Below are 22,058 nucleotides of genomic sequence, written 5' to 3' on the forward strand. Positions count from 1 at the left end.
AGAATGAACATAAAGATTTTCATAATTCACATAACGAGGCATTTCTTTTGTATGGAAGAAAATAAAGTATATTACATAGGAGATTTATGACAGGATTTTTGACAGTGACATTTAGTTTACATGATGACTTTAGCCTTCACTTTGCAAACCTGCATGTACAAGGTTCAGGTTGAGGCCACAGGAAATGAGTAAGGAAGCTCTAAAGGTGAGTTGCTGCAATTAGATGCAAATACATTTATTAGAGCGGAGGCTAAACAAAAAGCAGCTTCAATTTTAATGAATTTTTAAAGACACAAATGTGTGCCAGGTTTGCTATTCTAATGTTATCAACCTTTTAAACACAGGTAAGCAATGGGGTAAAAAAATTCTTGTGTGTTAATTCTCTTTTTAGAAATGTTTAGTGAAACTTTTGAAGTGTATTAATTGTATAAATAATTAATTCCCTTCATTTTTAATTATAGGCCATCCATTATTATATGTGTTTATTCTGAGGGTTTTTTAAAAGATGTAAAATAAAGGTTTTGGAATATATATATTTTCCCAGCAGTATAATCCCTCTGAATGGTCATCTCAAAATAACTGGCCAAGTGCTAGTCCTTTGAGTCAGCTGTTGATCTCACAGTTTCTATTTGCACTGGATGAACTGGTACTAAGGAGATATATAGAACCACCATATAATGTAGACAAATTCTGAACCTCCAAAGAAAGAGGAAAACACCAGCAATGATGTATGTAAACTCTGAATCTGCAAGCCCTTAAACTAGTGCATAATTTTATTCACTGGAATATTCCCATTGAAATCAACTATAGTTTAAGTGAAGGAACAAAGCTTAAGTCCCCCAGAACTACTCTACTAATAGTATAAGAAGCAGCATGGACTAGTCGCTTCCCAGCTGGAGCATATACTATGGGCCTGATCTGAGCCTGTACCAGCCATGTACCTACCTGTGCTGCTGTGACTTCACTGCTATAGTTATTTGACCTCACTTTATCAAAGCGAGATCAGTAATGTGCTGCAGTCACATTTTTGCAGTGTAGACATACCCTCTGAAGAATAGCACTCATTCTCACCCCTGTTCTCTGCCAGCCTTTGTTGCTTCCTCAGCCCCGTATTTTCAGGCTATATTGGGAGGCTGACAGACTTGCCAGGCCCCTGGGCAAGGTGTGTGTGGGGGAAGGGGGAGAGATGGTTGGCTCCATTGTTACCAGAAGGGGTGGGGCCTTGGGCAGAAGAGGCGGGGCCAGTGAAGCCAGCTCACACCATGGCCTCCATCCCCTGGCAGCCTCAGAACTTCCTAGATTGTGTAGCAGCGTGCTCCATAGCAGCTGGGAGCCCTGGATCCTTTTGAATCACCATGCCTGGGGAAGTTACCCCCTTTATCCTCCCCTCGCATCAGCAGGCCTGATCTATATCACTTCCCCGAGGTCATCTTTCCACTCATCCTGTTCTCTGCATCACATACTTCTCTACACTGAAAAGGAATGGTTTGATTGGAAAGTACTGAGCTGAAAGAGCAGTTCAGGGATGTACTCTCTCGGACATATGAGGCACAGGTTTCATTCTCCATCTGGCATGCTTGAACGTGATCAGCTAGTAAAATAAAGAACGGCATGTTAAAATGAAAAAGCTATATATTTACCTCAAATATTTGAAAAAAAAAAAGTGTGTCTATTTAAACTTTCTAACAAAATTTATCCAAAGTTCAATGCTCTTTCCACAGGATTTCAATGCTAAATCAGCCTCTTGTTTTTGAAGCCCTGATTCTCCAAAGCACTTAAATAAATGCTTAATTCAAAGCACATGGATAAAACCTTTGCTATTTAGGCGTGCAGGGAAATGGCTTCAATGGACATATGCATATATTTACAATTAATCACATACTTACGTGCTTTGCTGACTTTGTGTTGTAATCTGATTAATTTCAGGAAAATGGCACCTTCCAAAGAGAAAGCAAATTTTACTTTTTTAAAAACAATTCTTACTATTTTTCTGCAGTCATAACTACAATTGCAGAGAGTGGTTCCCCTTGAATACATACACTGCTAACAATACTGATCAACTTGTATAATATATGGAGGAAAGCATTTTCATATGACATTCAGTTGATATGTCACTGAATGAATATATAGCTTTACCTTCACTTGCCAACTGGTAATTTCTGTTTTGCTACGTGCAGGTACATTTTTGGAGGCTCGTTCCACTTAGCGATATAATGAGAAACAATGAAGTAAAATGAGGATTTTATAGAGAATGACTCACTGATTGTAGCAGAAACAGGCCATGGAAAATGAGTTAGGAGATGAAAGCAAACGTAAGAAAAAAGAAGCAAATTATATAGACTTTAAATCATTTTTACAGCTGTTATATTGATCATGCTTCAGAATCAAATGTACTTCTTCCTGTAGTTATGAGGGATGGTAGACAGCATTCAGTAATGTTTTATAACAATTTCTTTTTTCAGTTGACTCACTTTGCAAAAGCTAACTTGTGTGTTGTATTTACTACTGTGAATACAGTACTCCCTTTAGACTGGATTGCACCTGCCAATCCATCCGAAGTAAGAGGCAGTGTATAATTCTGCTGCAACAGGACAGAGTCCAAACAGTGACTGAGAATCATTTGATCCCAGCTTCCTCTGTCGCACCAGCTCAGCTTTGCTGATTGGCATATTGAGGGAAGGCAGAAACTAAGCTCTGCTCACTTCCTACCCACCTGATCGGAATTGTGAGTAGTAGTTGTCTGGCAGCTAAGCTCTCCACCACACAAAGACTCATGGTGGGCCCGCATCTCCAAGCATGCTCGCAGCTCAGTTCATTGACATCTATGGCAATTGACTAGCAGAAGCAAGCACTGTGCCTGATGGAAAGTCGTTAAAGCACCAGGCCTTTAGATGCAAATAGTTATACACAGCAGTTGAATTACTCCGCTACTCAGATATGCTCAGAGGAATCCAGACAGACAGACCGACCGAAATCAGGCAATTACTCGTTTTTACTTTCAGAGCAACTTGAAATATCACAGTAACAGTATGTATTTTCTAGCCTTTGCTTCACTCTTTGTGAGTTCATCTGTTTGGCTTGCATCAGTTGGAATGAAACTTGGGATTCACACTTAATTTTTTATGGTGCAACTTGAGTACATGTCATCACAGTGTAAATGATAAACTATTTTGGAGACAGGTTCTGCCATGCCTGCTTCTAATAGAGGGTATGAAACCACATTGGTATTTACATTTACATTAAAAGTCAACATAAAATTTCCCAAAGATTCCTATTTGTTGTTTATTCTCCCTCCCCCCATTTGAAATCAATGTCCCTTATGTTCTTATCTGTTTTTCACAGGCCTGCATATAGAGACCACACTATGGAAATATTTATTCTACATTATTCTCTTCCTTCTTCTGTGATAAATACTTCGAAAGCATATTTTTCAAATGTCAGCATTTTTTTTAATATGGGGATAAAAGAATCACTTGTTTCACAGCATCTCAGAAAATCAGGCTCTCCCTTTTGTTTTTGTATGAAATCCCAGATCTGGGAGATTGTAGGGAGTAATCAGAATAGAAAAAAAGCCAAGAGTCATTTTCGATAAAGAAACATTCTGTAATTGTATTTTTTATAGATCACATGAAAGTTCCTTTGGTATAAGTTCCTGTTCTTTCTCCAGACCAACTTATTTTGTGTCTTTCCAAAGGTAACTGGTAAATCCAGCATATTGGAGAAGTGTATAAAGATACAGATAGTTATATTTTCAATATTCTGTACCTAAATTTTACCCATAAAAACATGATATTGCATGTTGCCACAAATACAAATGATTATTTCATATGTACTTTATTCACACATTCATATGTGAGATTTGCATGTACAGTTTAGGGCCTACCTTTATAAAATATGGCCCAAAATACTGTTTTCAAACTTCCGGACCAGTTGAGTTCTTTGCTACCAGGTAAATGCACTCCCAACTCACTGTTTGGCAAAATCAAGATATATTATCCAATCTTAGTTTAGTCAGTTAAAAGTGTATATTCAGGAATAGCTAAAGGGTAATAACCCATTTTCTTTTCTATGAAAAGCCCTATTTCAGGTACATATCAACTATGCAACATATTTTGCCCATTTCAGAGAGCCTAAGAAAGGTATAGAATGGTATGAACTTGCAGAGGTAGAATCATTGTTATCTCTAAGAAAAATCCTACATTTTATCACTCATAATTTTTAATCAAAAGTTAAATATGATAGTCTAATATATTTATCTTAAATAAAAAATTGACTTACTGCATTATGAATAGTATTAGCCAGGATGGGTAGGAATGGTGTCCCTAGCCACTGTTTCTCTGAAGGTGGGTGACAGGGGAGGGATCACATGAGGATTACCTGTTGTGATCCTTCCCTCTGGGGTATCTTGCATTGGCCACTGTCAGCAGACAGGATTCTGGGCTAGATGGACCTTTGGTCTGAGCCAGTATGGCTGTTCTTACATTCTTATATAACTTGCCAGTAATTGCTTTCCTTTTTTCTACTAACAAACATCATATTTAGCTATACATAACAGTTGTTTCGCATTGTTTTTAATACAAATTGTTACAGTTTTAAAGAAAATTACTCCTTTGACTTGTTTCTTTTCTTTCCTTGTCTACACCTTGGCTGTGTCTAGACTACATCCCTTTTTCGTAAAAGGGATGCAAATTAGACATATTGCAATTGCAAATGAAGCGGGGATTTAAATCTCCCCCACTTCATTAGCATAAAAATGGCTGCTGCTTTTTTTCGGCACGGAGCTTTGCCGGAAAAAAGCGCCAGTCTAGACGCGGATTTTTCGGAAAATAAAGCCTTTTCCGAAAGATCCCTTATCCCTTATTTTAAGAGGGATAAGGGATCTTTCGGAAAAGGCTTTATTTTCTGAAAGAGCCGCGTCTAGACTGGCGCTTTTTTCCGGCAAAGCTCCGTGCCGGAAAAAAGCGGCAGCCATTTTTATGCTAATGAAGTGGGGGAGATTTAAATCCCCGCTTCATTTGCAATTGCAATATGTCTAATTTGCATCCCTTTTACGAAAAAGGGATGCAGTCTAGACACAGCCCTTATTATTATCTCTCCCTCTTCTTTTGGCTTTATAATAGGGCCAGAGAGGAAGTCATTACTTATGGTACAGGTCTGGGAATTAAGAGGTCTTGGTTTTCTCTGAGCTGTGCAATAGACTTCCTATGAAACCTAGGACAAGACACTTAACCCCTTCTCTTGCTGTCAGTCTCCCACATTTGTTAAAGGGGATTTCACCTTTACATTTACTCTCTTGTTTGTGTTTAAGCCACTTGGGCTTGTCTATTCAACCTAAGTTACGCTACTCCAGCTATGTGAATAACATAACTGATGTTGATGTAGCTTTGGTTGAATTACTGCAATGTCTTCACTACTTTACATTGACAGGAGATGCTCTCCCATTGACATACCTTACTCTTCTCAGGGAGCTGAATTAGTGGAGTTGAGAGGAGTGCTCTATCATCAATTTAGCAGGTCTTCACCAAACCCACTACACTAATATCCACTGCATCATCAGTCTCCCCTGCAAAGTTCCCTGTAAGGTGAATGACGTGCAGCTATTTTCAGAGCCCCACTTAGAGGTTCAAAGCTCCCCACACATGCAGGGAGCTCAGCTGACCGGCAGGGCATCTGTAAATAGCAGGTAAATGCTGCTGTGGGCTGAACTTAAAGCTCCCAGAGTAGAAAAGCAGATGAGATAATCAGCCTAGATAAGGAGGCAATAAGTGGCTGGGAGGGAGGAAGTAATTAATTAATTGGCTTGGGGGAAAGTCAGAGGGGAGGACAGTTTGGAGAGTCCCATCTGCCAGAGACAAGAAAGAGAACGAGGCAGACAGACAGACAGAGGCAGAAACCCAGCAGTTTCTTAAACCCCCCTAGGCTGGGAAGGGGGAGGTAAGGCTCTGACTGCATGGAGTAGGTGGGGAAAGAGGGGAAGTGCAGGCATCTGTGCAGTGAGGTAGAGGCAGGGGGCAGTTTGTTTGGGTGTCCTGAATCACTGCAGTCCTCTCCATTAGGCTGGATTAGGTGAGGAGGGAAAGCAGGCTGCATGGGGGGGCAGTATCTTCTAGGAGGACATTTGCATGATTACATTTCAAACAAAGTTTACAAAGGTGTTAATGGCTTAAAATATGAAATAAAAAGATTCTTTTAACAGAATTTTTTGGAGTATTGCAGATATCTAAAACTCTGAACTTAATGATTTTTTAAAAATCCTGTGTTACTAATTAATACGTGGTAAATTGAATGGCATTAAAGGCAGATCCTTGTCATCTGGTAGAGTTCTGACTCTTATGAGTCAGAAGTAGCAAATACTAGATGTGATGCTAGTTTTGTGGGATAAAACCTTATTTGCAAGCTCTTTGAAACATGCATCTGTCTACAAACTCTGAAGCCATGTATTAATTTGTTCTGGGGCTTCTACTCTTCGTTGAGTGGAAGAAGACTATTTCCCTACCTTTGTAAAGCACCTTTGTAGTCCCTAAGGGTACCTCAAAGAAACTAGACACAGGTGTCTTGTTTGAATATATTTTCTTCCACACATATGGACTACTTAAAATATGTGTGTGTGTGTGTGTGTGTGTTTTGTTTGTATTGATGGTGCACATCCACACTACATCAATATTGGTGTTGCACATAAGAAATTTCAACCTGCCCAAAAGAAAATTCAAATCACCCAAGGATAGAAAATGTTACAGGGAACATTGCTCCCAATAGTGAAGACAAGCCCTCAATACTTCCTAATGCACATGTCTACAAACTTTGAAGTCTACTTTGTGCTTCTTTATTGGTTGGCATCTGAGGATTTCAAATATTGTGAACTAAAACTCAAAAATGCCTGTATGAGTTAGGGAAGTATAGCAGACTGACACATGGAGGTTAATACATACGTTGCCCAAGATCCAACCAAAAATATGTAGAAGGGCTGGTTCCACAAGCCAGTTCTTCTGACTTTTTTTCCCCTGTGGTTTGGCCAGAACATCCTTCTTCCATTCACTCTAGCTTTACACCATCACCTTTTCAATGCTAGATCAAACTTTCCATTTACTCTCATAAAGCCTCAGCTCTCAAACAAGCTACATCTTGGTTTGATTCCCTAATGAGTTTAATCAGATACTATACTAATAACTGACCCAATCCTGAACAACAGCCTGTTAGTAATTACAGCCTGTTGCTGACATATTTCTAATTGGATACTGCATCCCATAGTTTACCCTCTCTAACTCTCTTCCCCCATGTTTTTAATTTTCGCTCTTCACATCGCTCTTACAAAACAATGAAGAATTCACAGTTCCATATGTGCCCATCATATGGATATGGAATGGATTATCTGAAGGTAAAATATTCATTAAAATTAATTTCTTATTCATTAAAATTGTTTAATTTGGAAAGTTTTTTCATAGGTAAATGGATCTGAAGAACAGATGAGAGATTAAGCACGCACTTATATATTCATACACATGGGTCTCACACAATAACATGGGGCCTATTAGAGTGACTTCTGGGTAGCTTGTAGATTATCACAGACATGTCAGATCTGGAAACAAATTGCACATCCCCTTGATTAAAACAACATCCACTTTCAATGCAGTAGATATGCAGATTTTTAAAAATACATAGTTTTCATCTACAATAAAAATATCATTCTTTATCAGACTATCATTAATAGTATTTAAATAAGCAGCAAACATGTAAACAGTGCAATTCTCTATATATTTTATACCAATTTTTGTTTATTTTAAATGTATTTAATTAAAAGAATAGCACTTCTCCTCAGTACCTTTCAGATTCAGGAGAAAACGGTACTTTCTGGGTTATTTTTTAAAGATCTAATACTTAGGATTCACATTCTGGCTCCCTATTCTCTCTCATTATTGAATTGAGCTGCGTTCCTTTCATACTGCATCTTTAACACACTAGTTTTAAAGATGAAACATCTCATTTGGAGAAGCCTCCACTTCCTCTCTTCTTGGCAGATTTCAGAGCAAATTGTGCCACTTCTCTCTCAAGTTCTTTAATGTTGACCATGCAAGATGCTGCTTTACCAGTAATTGTAAATAGTGAGAATGCATGTGTCCTGCTGATGTGCAGAGGGGGCTATTAACAAGACAGTAAAAGTTGGTGATATCTTTCCCACTTTGCTAAGTAGGACACTCTGGCATAAGCTAAACTTCTACGGCAGTGCAACAGGATTTGGACCTAAGAGCAGAATATGTCTGCTCTCTCGTACTCTATCAATGTACTCCAGTCCACTCTAAGATCTCACAGCCAAAGTTATCAAATTCCCTCCCTCAGGCCACAAAATCACGCTGAATATTAATAAGAAATAGAGGAGCATTTTGATGTTTGTAATTAAGAATGTAAACTCAATGACGAGGAAGCATGGTGACCCATCTGCTGAATATATGCAGCATAGCCCCTGGAGGGTGTATAAAGCTGGCTCCCGCATAAGATAAGAATAAGACCTCCAGGCTTCTTTCTGGTGAAGAAAGTTGCCACACATGCTCACTACCATGAATAAGGGGGCTTCGTTGAAGGGTAAGTCTCTTGCCATTGGCTTTTTGCTTTTCATTTCATTTCATTTTTGCTTCCATGAAGTTAAAGTGAATTTGGTACTGAATTAAGAGAGGTTAGAGTGACTGATCTGAATACTAAAGTCCTATACAATAGATACAACAAAGACAGCATCAGTGCAAGCTTCCTCCATGTCTACATGAAGAGTCTATTCCAAGAAGTGAGTAGGTAGTTTCCTCCCTATATGTCTTCAGTCCTATATCCGTTGGCCTCTCGGAGTGCTTGTCTTCATGGACAGTGCAGCTACGCTGCTGTAGTGCTTTAGTGAAGATGCTACTATGTTGAAAAGGAAGCATCTCTCTTCAGGTACATCTAAACTACATCCCTTTTTCGATAAAGGGATGTAAATTAGATGTATCGAAATGATAAATGAAGCCGGGATTTAAATGTCCCATGCTTCATTTACATAATGGTGACCGCGGGTTTTTGTTTTTGGTTTTGGTTTTTTTTGAGATTAACATGGTCTTTCGAAATGGGGCATTTTTGTCAAATGATCCCCATTTTGACCATGTTTTTTTTTTCAAAAAGCGGCTTTTCAAAAAAAAGCCACAGCAGCCATTATGTAAATGAAGCACGAGAAAATCAAATTCCAGCTTCATTTAAAATTTCAATATGTCTAATTTACATCCCTTTATCAAAAAAGGGACATAGTTTAGATGTACCCTTCCATAGTTAATTCACCTTCTTTAGAGTTGGATTTTTCACATCCCTCAGCAACACAGTTATACCAATGAGGATTTGTACTATAACATACTTATAACAATAAAGGTCTGTACTATAGACCTAGCTTCAGACTAACAGAGTTATTTAATAATGTCAATTATAATTGGATTAAGAATAATAGAATCAGAGACCACTAGAACTGGACGGGAGCTGGAGAGGTCATCCAGTCCAGCCCCCTGCACTCATGGCAAGACCAAGCACCATCAGATCATCCCTGACAGATGTCTGTCTAACCTGCTCTTTAAAATCTCCAGTGATGGAGATTCCACAACCTCCCTAGGTAATTTATTCCAGTGTTTAACCATCCCGACAGTTAGAAGTTTTTACTAATGTCCAACCTAAAACTCCCTTGCTGCAATTTAAGTCCATTGCTTCTTTTCCTATTATCAGAGGATAAGAATAATTTTTCTCCCTCCTCTCTGTAACAATCTTTTGTAACATAGGCACACCCAGATTACCTATTCATTTCATAAAAAAAAAATCATTGAATTACTGTCAGAAAGCAATGTCTTTTCAGTCATTACCAACATTCTCCAGAATCAAACTAGTGATTTACAAGTGAATGGCTCTATAACCTAATCCCGATCTCTTGAGCCATTCAGCCTCAACATTCCTTCACAATCTGATTCTTCCCCACCACACTCTTCTACCTGCAGCATTTTGAATATACATTACTTATGGTGTTTGTGTTAGAGAACTTGTGCAGATAAAATGACTTTTCTGGGGTTCAGAGTGAAAGACAAACCTGTTGAACTACATATTATTTCTTTACTAGATTATATAAAAAGGGGATCTTCAGTTTTAAAAGGTGTATTTTAGTTTGGCACACACAACATGAATACATTTGATAAATCAGTATATTTATCAAGTCATTTTTGATGCATTTTACCTCTGCATGGGATGCTAATATTTGAACCAATGTATTAATTTATCAGGTGAAAGTGAACAATTAATTTATCAGGTTTGCTTTAAAAAATTTCAATGTACTTTTGCATATATTTTATTTCTCTGAATAGAAAACAGATATTGTAAAGTTAATGTTAAAAGTTTTAGCACATCTTTTTTGCTTATAAGATATTCTGAAGGTGTTTGCAAAAGCTTCAAAAGATCAGAAAAGGGCTGAAGTACACCATGTTTTTGTTAGCAGGAGATACTTTAGAATTAAACTCAAACTGCTGAACAGCATAGCTGGACCTTTTTTTGAGGGAATTCCCAAGACAATCAAAATCTTTAGTGACCTAACCACTCTCCCTTGAAATTAATTTAAAAACTCCAACATTTGCAAAGAAGGAAAGCACATTTGTGGAGGATGGAAGTGGGGGAGGGGGCAGAAAAAGGAACAATATACCTTCCCAACTATGTAGTTATGAACATATAATTATGTATTTATATTTACAAAGTGGAGAAGGCTAATTTTTTCCACCTATTGCTGTATAATGAAGGCAGATACAGTGGTAAGAGACAGTAGTGAGTACAGTTTACCGTAACATGGTTTACCCTGTTTCCTGGAAAACTGTGATAGTTTCTGTTATACCAGGGGTCTCCAAACTTTTCAGCCCGAGGGCCGCATTAACTATCAAACAGCAGTTCGGGGGCCGACTACACACTTGAGGTCCAAATAAAAAACAATCAAAACATGGATGTTGTTTTTAATTATTTATTTAATATTATTTTATTCAGTTATTATTTAATAACACATTCATACACTACACATGAACACCTGTATTAGTGTGAATGGTGAAATTGTTTCCTGGATGCCAAAATAGCAGACATTTCTGGCTTTAGATTTGTTGTCCCTAACATCAACAGTGACCTGAGATTATCATCGGACAAGTTTGTTCTCAAATTGTTCTTCACGTATTTCATTCTTGAAAATGTTTGTTCACACAGGTATGTTGTTCCAAAGATTGAAAGGTACCTTGATGCAAAAGTTTTGACATTAGGAAAGTCTTCCTTGGGCAAAAACTGGTAAAAACCCACCAGTCCTATTTTGAACTTGTCCCTAGGAGGTCATTTGCTTGCAACTCAATGACTTCCAGCTGCAGTTCATCTGGGCAACTGGCCACATCTGCTTCAAATGGGTTTTGAAACAATCTCACTTCTTCTGCCTTTGAATCCAAAAAGGTCTCCACGGGCCGGATGAGAGGGCCTCGCGGGCCGCATCCGGCCCCCGGGCCGTAGTTTGGAGACCCCTGTGTTATACAATGCATCCTAAATCCATATTTCTGTGTGTTTAATTTTGGGAATTTTTTTAACCTGAACAGGTGTGCTGCTGGTGGTGCTGCTGGTTTCTAACATGTTCCTGTCAAAGAAAGCTGTGACCTCATTGCCAATATGTCCCAGTGGGTCTGCTGGTTGTCAGGTCTCCCTTGGGAATCTCTTTGACCGTGCAGTTAAACTCTCACACTACATCCATTCCCTCTCCTCAGAAATATTCAATGAATTTGTAAGTACACAGCCTTTTATCAGCGAAACTTCACAGAAACTGCAGTGCAATGTTTAAAAAACACAGACACACAAGCAGAGATTGATAGTATGAAATGGTTCAGGCTTAGGGAAAAGAGTTAGTAGGGTCTATGTGCATGACAGCAGTGGTTTTCAAACTACAGGTGGCAACCCCGTACTGGGTCATGGAATGTCAGGCACCGGCTCTGATTGCTTCAGGGAGATCAAGTGACCAGCGGGGTGCTAAGGTAGGCTACCTGCCTGTTCTGCCACCACAGACTGAGCTGCGCTCCAGAAGCAGCCAGCAACAGGCCTGGCTCCTAGGTGCGGGGTGGGGCACACTGGACTCCACATGTTGCTCCTGCCCCAGGAACTACTCTGCACTCCCATTGGTTGGGAACCTGCTGTTGGCTGCTTCTTGGTCACAGTATTGTCTGTGGTGCCAGGAGAGACACGCCCACTGCACCGCTGACTGGGAGCCGCTCAAGGTAAGCCCCTCCTGCCCCAGCCCTGGCCTCCCTTCCCAAAGCCAAAGCCCCCTTCCTTAGGGTTTCCAGGTGTCCAGTTTTGAACTGGACAGTCCAGTATTTGAGCTTTCTGTTCAGGAAACAAATTGAGAAAATATAAATGTCCAGTATTTTCTAAATAAGATGTAATGTCGATTGTGATGTAATGTCAAGTGTGTCCAGTATTTTTGTTTAAACCATCTGGCAACCCTACCCTTCCTACACCCCAAAGCTCTCATCCTCAGCTTCACCCTGGAACCCATACTCAAGTCAAATTTTCTTCAACTGGGTCATTAGAAAAATAGTTTGAAAACCACTGCACGACAGCATGCTCCCTTCCAGAGCCTGGGATGGAACTCAAGATTCCAGAGTCTCATCACACTACTGCTTTTGGCAAAATCTGTGAAACCCACTGGCAAAGTCTGTCATCCCCGTTAGTGCTGGTCTACACAGAAGTAACAACCTATGACAGCTAAGAGTTACTCCCTTAGGTCCAGTGGCAGAGGTCTGTGTGTTGGAGCTAACAGTTCTGACCCTACTGATGAATTAAGTGAATGTCTATGAAGTGACACATGGAGAAATTTCTGTTCTTTCAGTTTGCTTTTTTAAAACATCTATAAAATTACACACACAAAAACTACTGTAGAGGAATGTTAAGGTTGAAAACTTGAGCACTCAAAAGTTAGGAAGTACCAGAATGAATATTACCACTTCAACCTTAATTCATCCCCCTTATCATACATTATGATTAGGCTTAAAGGATTGATAAATGTCAGTATGCTGTGAATTATACCACACGCACAAATTAATATTTCCATCAAGAATAATCTAAGTTTATAGATAAAAAAAGTAAGAAAAATGCTACTTGAGAACTTATTAGAAGTTGATTTAAGGATTTTTACTTTGTATATTTTGATATGTGGTGATGATTAATGGCTTAACAGTTTTAAAGCTTTAATCTTTTTTGATCTTAGCATCTGTTATCATTAAACAATTATCTGACCCCCCTCATCATCTGACCTACTTATTTCCACAACTATTAAATAGCTAAAAATACTTCCAAATAACCATGTTATCTATTGAAATTTAAAAAAATCAAATTCTTACAAGCCTTATTATGATGCAGTCTTTAATTTTACAGATTACCACACTTTTCCCCTCAGAGGCCAGGACCTTCAGTTTCAACAAACATTAAACATTTTTCTAGGGCATAAGCAAACTGTACCAGGTCTCATTAAATTGACCCTTTTTTCCAGAAAAGTTGGATCTGGACTGTCTAGATTCAAATTCAGATACCAAACACATGAAATTGCTCTAATTATTCTGTTCCTTCTAGACTCAGTGATGGATCTTTAGGCGGTATAAATTGACATTGCTTCTTTGACTTCAATAGTTCTTAATTTTTATATACACTTGTTTAAAGTTGAATGTCACCTCCTATGCCTCCCTTATGTTGCAGGCTTTGGGTAACTGACTGATTATATACATTTTGATGGCAAGTGTATAGGTACCAATATTTTAAAAATTTTTAATAAGGCAGTATGGGAGGGAGAGGAGGAAGTAGAAATATCTTCAGTGAAATACACTGAATAAGATTATTTTTTAAAGGACAGTTATAAAGAGCCAGAAGCAACCCATAGGACAATTATATTTGAGGAAACTCTGCCATTCCTATCACACTATAGTTAAACTTCCGAATTGGAAATCAGAAAAAAAGATATCCACATAGTTCATTCTGTGGATCACTTATCAGAAAAATTATCCTAGATCTACAAATCCCCTACTACTTGATTCTCAAAAAAAAAAAAAAAAAAAAAGTTTTTTTATATCATCATGAAGATTTGTAAATAGAATATCGGAACTATCCCTTCTAAACTGATCTTGTGTAGGAATCTAATCCCAGAAAGTATTTTCCTTCCACAGTTTTAGGTCCTATTAATTCAAGGTAAATTAATCTGATTTCAAACTACTTCTCTATATACTGGATGGACAAACAGTGCATGCAGTGATGAAACCAGAGTGAAAACCATCTACTTAATTTCCTTTAGATTATCTGAGCCACAGATTTGTTTGTTTACTGATTTCATAAATGCACGCTATTGTTGATCCACAGGATGAGCGCTATGCCCAAGGCCGTGGGTTTATTACAAAGGCCATTGATGGCTGCCACACCTCCTCCCTAACCACTCCTGAAGACAAGGAACAAGCTCAGCAGACTCACGTGAGTCCCATTTCTAACCCATAATAGAATGGGAAGAGGAGAAAGGGGAAATTTAGAGATGACCAGGCCTCAGCTAGTTGAAAGAGATAAAATGGTCAATTTAAAATTGAACAGTCAGGAAAAGAAAGGTAGAAAATGTCAAATACTGATGAAAAATCTGACAGGTATTTAGCTTCAATATATGCTATATATAGAAAGAAGTCTTATTCCTATTGTGTTCATTCTCTCTCTCTTTGTATGTTACATTCATGGTACATCTACACAGCAGTGTTATTTCAGAATAATTGACGTTATTCCAAAATAACATAGTCTGTGTCTACACTACAGTAGTTGCTTCGACATAATGTCTAGAGGACTTCTTACTCTGACTCCTGTAATCCTCATTTTATGAGTAAGGGAAGTCAGAGGAAGAGTGCTCTAACTCTTACTTCCTGCTGTGTAGACAGCACCAAAAGCCAAAATGAGCTATTTGGACTTAAGCTACACAATTGACATAGCTCAAGTTGTGTAGTTTATTTCAGCTCTAGCCTTGCTGTGTAGATGTGCCCTCAGTTACTGAACGTTGTTTCAAATTACACTATAAACACTTTCTCATAGAGGCCAAGTCTTTCTTTACACATGTACACAACTCTCATTGGAACCTTTGGGCATTACTTTAATACAGATAAATAATAATTAAGCAGGATTATAACAAAAGATGCAGGAAGGAGCAAAGGGGAATCAGTAGTCCAAGAGATGCATAAATATAGTAGCTGTAATTAATGGATCTATAGTTATGGTAGCAGTTGCTAATCTCTATAGATAACCATGCAATAGCCACCAGCTCAGAGGTGTCTACATCATCACTCAGACACAAAGACTTTAATAACTGTTTTACAGTTGCAATTTGTAAAGAGAGGCATGTTGGATATTGCTACATTACATTCTGTATTCTCAGTTTAACAATCATAGAATCATAAGGCTGGAAGAGACCTCAGGAGATCATCCTGTACAGCCCCCTGCCCAAGGCAGAACCAATCCCAACTCAGCCAGGGCTTGAGACTTAAAAACCTCTAGGGATGAAGACTCCATCACTGCCCTAGGTAACTCATCCCAGTGCTTCCCCACCCTCCTAATGAAATAGTTTTTCCTAATGTCCAACCTAGACCTTCCCCACTGTAACTTGAGACCATTGCTCCTGGTTCTGCCATCACTATGAGAACAGCTTCTCTCCATCCTCTTTGGAACCTCCCTTCAGGGATTTGAAGGCTGCTATCAAATCCCCCCTCACTCTTCTCTTCTGAAGACTAAATAAGTGCAAATCCCTCAGCCTCTCCTCATAGGTCATATGCTCCAGCCCCTAATCATTTTGGTTGCCCTCTGCTGGACCCTCTCCAATGTGTCCACATCCTTTCTATAGTGGGGGGCCCAGAACTGGACACAGTACTCCAGATGTGGCCTCACCAAAGCCGAATAAAGGGGAATAATCACTTCTCTGGATCTGCTGGCAATGCTCCTCCTAATGCACCCTAATATGCCATTCACCTTCTTGGCTACAAGGGCACACTGTTGACTCATATCCAGCTGCTCATCCACTGTAACCCCCAGGTCCTTTTCTGAAGAACTTCTACTTAGCCATTCCATCCCCAGCCAGTAACAATACTTGGGATTTTTCCGTCCCAGGTGCAGGACTCTACACTGGTCCTTATTGAATCTCATCAAATTTCTTTTGACCCAATCCTCTAATCTGTTTAGGTCACTCTGGACCCTATCCCTGCTCTCCAACACATCTACCCCATTCCCTAGCTTAGTGTCATCTGCAAACTTGCTGAGGGTGCGATCCATCCCTTCATCCAGGTCATTAATAAAGATGTTGAACAAAACCAGCCATAGAACCAATCCTTGGGGCGCTCCCCTAGAAACCAACTGCCAACATGACATCGAGCCGTTAATCACTACCCCTTGGGCCTGACAGTCTAGTCATCTTTCTATCCATCTTACAGTCCATTTATCCAATCCATACTTCCTTAACTTTCTGGCAAGAATATTGCAGGAGACCGTATGAAAAGCTTTGTCAAAGTCAAGGTATATTACATCCACCAATAATGGCGGCGTTAAACAGAAATATGTATCTCCACCTGGTTTTAGACTTGAAAATGCTTTGGGGAGGACAGTGTGCCAGGTTAGTCACAAAAGAGTTACACAAGAGTTCCATGTTTTACCAGGTGCACCCTCGTTCCAATTTTGCAATTCTAAGAGCCTCCATTTAGAATATGATGTAATAGGGTTACAAATTCTTTCTTTTAGCACAGGAGCATATGCAGAATAAAATCCCAACTTCTACAGTTTCTAGTGCAGCAGAATGAGAGAGGGAAAGCTTTTTGAGCTTCCACCTAACCACAAGCAATGAAAGTTTCTAAAGAGGAGAACTTTTCCTGGAAGAAAAATTCTTCAAAGGGGAAGAGGAGGGTGACAGGACATGTTTATTATGTTATATAGACAGTAGGAATCCGTTTTAAAGGTATTAAGTGGCCTACCACAGGGTGCACCTTCAATTCAATGCAGAGATTTATTTTTCAGATCCCACCAGACTTCTAAATCAGTCTCATTAAAACTTGGCTAATTATCAAGTTAATACAAACCTGATCGCTCTGACTCTACAGTATACTGTGGAGACAATTTTGGCAATTTTTGGAATTTACAGTATTCTATCAGCATTCAGCCAATCCTCTTTTAACACATTGTCAACAAAAGCTGATTGCAGGTACAGGTATACACCACTTGAAGAGGGGTAAACTGAAATATATGGAGAAGACAAGTGTTTTGCCAAAGGCCACACTGCAGAGCTAAAAATAAAATCCAGGTTCCCTAAGTCTCAGACAACTCTAACCTGAATATAACACAGGCTCCTCATGCTACTTTCTTGCTTTATTCTTAATGTTGATAAACAGCATGATGAACTACTGAATTTAGTGCTGGGAGTACTGCGCTCCTGGAATGATCCCCTGCTGCATTTGGTCTCTGAAGTGCAAAGCATCAAAGAAGCTCCAGACACCATTCTCTGGAAGGCTATGGAGATTGAGCAACAAAACAAGCGTCTTCTAGAAGGAATGGAGAAAATTGTTGGACAGGTGAGTATTAGAACCCTGATATCCTGGTTCCAATCAACCTAGAAGCCACATTCAAGGGTAAGTTCTCTCTGTTCAGTGAAGGAGAGTGATGCAGAAAAAGGATTCTCAAGACGGATCTACTCTGACTCCAACCATATTCTGTACCTTAAGGAATCCAAAGTCATATGAAGATTGGCATGGAATAGCTTAGCCCCCATCTTTCCTGAATAGACTCCTACACCCATTGAGGGGAGGGAGATGCAGTTGGAGCAGGACCCAGTTGGCTTGAACAACGTGGCTATTTGGCCAGTTGAGTGTTGCTAGCTCGCTATAGCAGTAGCCATTATAGTGACTACTGTTTCAGAACTGGTTCGACACTACTGGTCTATTGCTTAATCTAGTAGGGTTGTCAATGAAAAACAATCACTTTGTTTCCTTTTGAACAGGTTCATCCTGGGGAAACAGAAAATGAAGTCTACTCCAAGTGGTCAGGTCTCCCATCCCTGCAAATGGCAGATGAAGATTCCCGTCTCTTTGCCTTTTACAATCTGCTGCACTGTCTACGTAGGGATTCCCACAAAATTGACAACTACCTGAAGCTGTTAAAGTGTCGCCTTATCCATGATAGCAACTGTTAAGTATTCACTAGGCCCCTCCCTCGCTGAAATGAGTCATTAAATCACGCATAAGGGCATTGTTGCTTTGCCATTTTTGGTTGCAAACTTTCTAAGAAATTATACTGTGTATGCCACCAATAATTTTTATGCATGTTTACATGGTTTCTGGCTGCAACAAATAATGTTATTTATCTCAATATTTAAAAACATTTATCATAAATCACATACTGTAATAGTCCACTCTACTGTTTAAATATCTCAGCTCTCAGCTTCTGGCTTATCAGTGATAACCCAATCATGCAAATACAAATAAATCATGCAAATACTAATACAAATATATATGACAGAGAGGACCTTCACACTTTGGCACAAGGTACCCTTGTCTTCCCCATTCCTTTTCAGGGACTCTTCTCACAAAAGCCTCCTCTTGCAGGAGATGGAAGGGTTACTACATCTGGGTACAATGGGGAAAGTTCTGACAGATATCGGAACAAGGGGTTTTACTCCCATTCTTTCTTTTTCCCCAAAGGTGGGCTGTGGCCTATCCTGGACCTGTGGAGCCTCATTGGTTATCTGTAGTAGCTGAAGTTCCGCATGGTCTCTCTGGCCTCCATAATACCCTCCTTGGATTCAGGAGACTGGTATGCCTTCCTTAATGTAAGGGATGATTACTTCCATAGTGATTTTTCCAGAACACCGATTCTATTTTTGCTTAATGATGGGCCCTGACTGCTATCAGTGTGTGGTACTCCCATTCGGCCTGATGCAGCACTGAGGGTGTTCACCAAGTACATGGCATTGGCCATGGCTTAGTTGAAGGGTACAAATTTACCCTTACCTTGACTACTGGCTCTTCAAGGGTCCAGAGGGACATGGATACATTCCTCTCTACTTGGAGATCCCTCAGCCTATTAGTGAATACAGAAAATCCACGTTTATCCCAGTGCAAAGAATTTAATTCATTGTAGACAGTGCTGGACTCCATTGACACCGATTATTCCTGCCCTGAGACAGGTTCTAAGCTCTGTCAGCCCTCACAGCAGAGGTCTCCACATTTCCCTTCACAATGGCCAGGGTCTGCATGTGACTGCTGGATCACATGGCTGTTTGCAGATACATGGTGCGCCATGCTAGGCTCCACATATAACTCCTGCAGTAGCAGCTGGCCTCAAACTGCTCCCAGTCTAGGGACCACCTTGAAAAGGAAGCCACTACTCCATCAGCAGTGCTTACCTCACTGCAGTGGTGGACAAAGAGTGAGAATGTCCTGGATAGAGTCCCATTTGACAGCCCTGTACCTTCACTTGAGCTGGTGACAAATGCTTTGGACCTTGGCTCGGAGACATTCCTCGGGGGTCTTCATACCCAGGGTATGTGTTCACTGGAAGAGATGACACCACACATCAATGTGAAAGAGCTCTGAGCAGTCCACCTGGACTGTGGGGTCTTCCTGCCATAGCTGGCAGAGAGCACATCAAGAGTCCTGACAGACAATATAGCCTCAATATTTTACTTCAACGGGTGGGGGAGAACTCCTCAGTCCTCTGCATGGAGGACCTCTGTCTACTGGATTGCAGAGCCAACTACAACATCTATTTAGAGGCCTTTCACCTCTTTGGGGTCAAGAACACCTTCGCAGATCACCTCAGCAGGGATTTTTCCTCTCACCATGAGTGGTCTCTTCACCAAGTTGTAGCCCACATACTCTTCCAGAAGTGGGAACTTCGCCAGCTAGACCTGTTCACTACCAGACAGAATAGGAAGTGTCACCCCTTCTGCTCCCAAGGGGGAAGGGCGCTTTCTCTAATGCCTTCCTCCTGTCATAAGTAGAGTGCCTGATGTACACATTATCTTTAATTCCCTATATCAACCAGGTCCTCAAAGATGAAGGACAGGCTTGGATTATATTAGTCACCCTCATATGGCCACAACTGTATTGGTATGGGACCCCCATCCCCAACCAAATGGATCTGTTGTCTCAGACTTATAGGTGGCTGTTGCAACCCAGCCTGAACTTTCTATACCACGTTGTTCCATAGCTGAACCCAAAAGAATGTACCTGCTCAGAGGAGGTCCAGCAAGTTCTCCTGGGAAGCAGAAAGTCCTAACCTATATAGTTCTCCCACTGGGTGTCGAAACACAGCATGACTCCCTCACATTCACCTCTACAATAAGTCTTGAAGTACCTGCTTAGGCTCAGGACACAGAGTCTAGCACACTTCCATCAAGATGTACCTTGTGGCTTTCTCTGCATTCCACCAGCCAATTCGAGGTCAATGGTCTTTTCCCATGTGTCGAGGGACAACAGGCCCTTCGTGGCCCCTCAAGCTTAGGATATGTCTACACTTCATTCCTCCTTTGAGGGAGGAATGCAAATGTAGACACCCGAAATTACAAATGAAGTGGGGATTTAAACATCCCGTGCTTCATTTGCATAATTGCGGACTGGCGCTATTTTGCAATGTGGGTACCACCTCACAGTGGGCCTTAACCTGGTCCTTTTTCAGACTCACCAGTCCACCCTTCAAGTTGTGGTCTCTCGCTTCCTCTCCCACGTATCCTGGAAGGTTGCGTTCCTAGTCGCAGTGATGTCACTGAGGTGGGTATCAGAGCTCAAGGCCCTGATCTCAGAACTGCCCTACATGGTGTTTCCTAAAGACAAGGTGCACTTGTGGCCCTACCTGGCCTTTCTGCCCTAGGAATCTAACAGATTAGATAGTATTAGTGTTATTGAGGCAGACCATAATTTATTTTCTTATTATAAAAACTATTAAGAGTTTTTAGTTACAATACTCTCACATTCTAGATACGCCATGTTTGCAGCAGTTAAACGGGATACTCTTCTGGGTATGTTCAGATGTTCAGTACTTAATCTGTCTACCTTTCTGTCTTTGCTGATCTACATTTTTATGTTTGTTTTCACTGATTGAGACTCCCATAACAGTAGTAACAGAAAAAGGGAGTCCCACACTGCAAGCGGTATGGGTCTAATCCTCTTTCCATGAAAGTCAATGAACGACAAAGCTCCTACAGATTTCACCAGACTTAGGATCAGGCCCTATTACACGAAATTCAAATGATGATGTAGCTGAAACTGATTCATTATTGGTTCAATTAATCATCAATCACAACACAGTGGAATGTGTAGGCAGCATAGGTAACTTGTGGTACCACTCGGGAGGTGTACTGTCCCCCTACACCCTCCCCAAAATTTTAATTGCTAAAGGGGTGCCCCACATATCCCCTCTGGTGGCCCTTCCTAGACCCCCCTCTCTCCAGAGTTGCCACTGGCAGGCAGGGCAAAAGTCTGACCCATCTTCTTGCAACTTACATTTAGTACAGCTTTTCTCATCTTGTCCAGCTTTAACAACAATAAAGGGGAAGCTGTTATACATAGTGAATGCCACGTATAATCAAGTATTAAATACCGATGTGATAACTACTATACCAACCTCCAATTTCTTTTTTTTTTTTTCTGTTTCTGTAGCAGACTGCCAGCAAGTACTAATCCTTTTCTATTACACACAGTCTCTTTCTCCAGGTTTAACTGGCTATATTCCAGCACTTGGAATAGATCCAAATGGGACTAACAAAAGATGTGGCCTGGGAACAGGACACACCTTTTGGAAGTTTTATATTTAATATCAGAAAGTTAAGGATTTCCCCAATCATTTTGGGAATATTGTGGAAGAGGAGTACCTATATTATGATTGAAAAACAGACATAGGCATAAATAACAATTGTAATTCCTAAATATGAACTGGGTAATTTCATATTTTTCTATACCTTTAAGCCTCAATATTACAAGCTTTAATGCATATAAATAACTTAACAGGCATACTTG

At 40.1% G+C, this 22,058-nt stretch overlaps 1 protein-coding gene across 1 annotated transcript; it reads left to right on the forward strand.

The window, feature by feature from the left end:
* The first annotated feature begins 8,536 nt into the window (after positions 1-8,536).
* PRL (prolactin) lies at positions 8,537-18,283 on the forward strand. The gene is made up of 5 exons (XM_006121839.5): positions 8,537-8,577; positions 11,601-11,782; positions 14,401-14,508; positions 17,439-17,618; positions 18,044-18,283. The coding sequence occupies exons 1-5, from the start codon at positions 8,541-8,543 to the stop codon at positions 18,233-18,235; spliced, it is 699 nt and encodes a 232-aa protein (XP_006121901.1). The 5' UTR covers positions 8,537-8,540; the 3' UTR covers positions 18,236-18,283.
* Positions 18,284-22,058: the final 3,775 nt, after the last annotated feature.

This window comes from Pelodiscus sinensis, chromosome 2, assembly GCF_052426305.1.
Source record: "Pelodiscus sinensis isolate ZL-2025 chromosome 2, ASM5242630v1, whole genome shotgun sequence".
NCBI lineage: Eukaryota > Metazoa > Chordata > Testudines > Trionychidae > Pelodiscus > Pelodiscus sinensis.

Coding starts and splice junctions, on each gene's coding strand:
- PRL (XM_006121839.5), top strand. CDS start 8,541: ATGCTCACTACCATGAATAAGGGGGCTTCGTTGAAGG. Junction 8,578..11,600: donor TAAGGGGGCTTCGTTGAAGG/GTAAGTCTCTTG, acceptor TAACCTGAACAG/GTGTGCTGCTGGTGGTGCTG. Junction 17,619..18,043: donor TGGAGAAAATTGTTGGACAG/GTGAGTATTAGA, acceptor CCTTTTGAACAG/GTTCATCCTGGGGAAACAGA.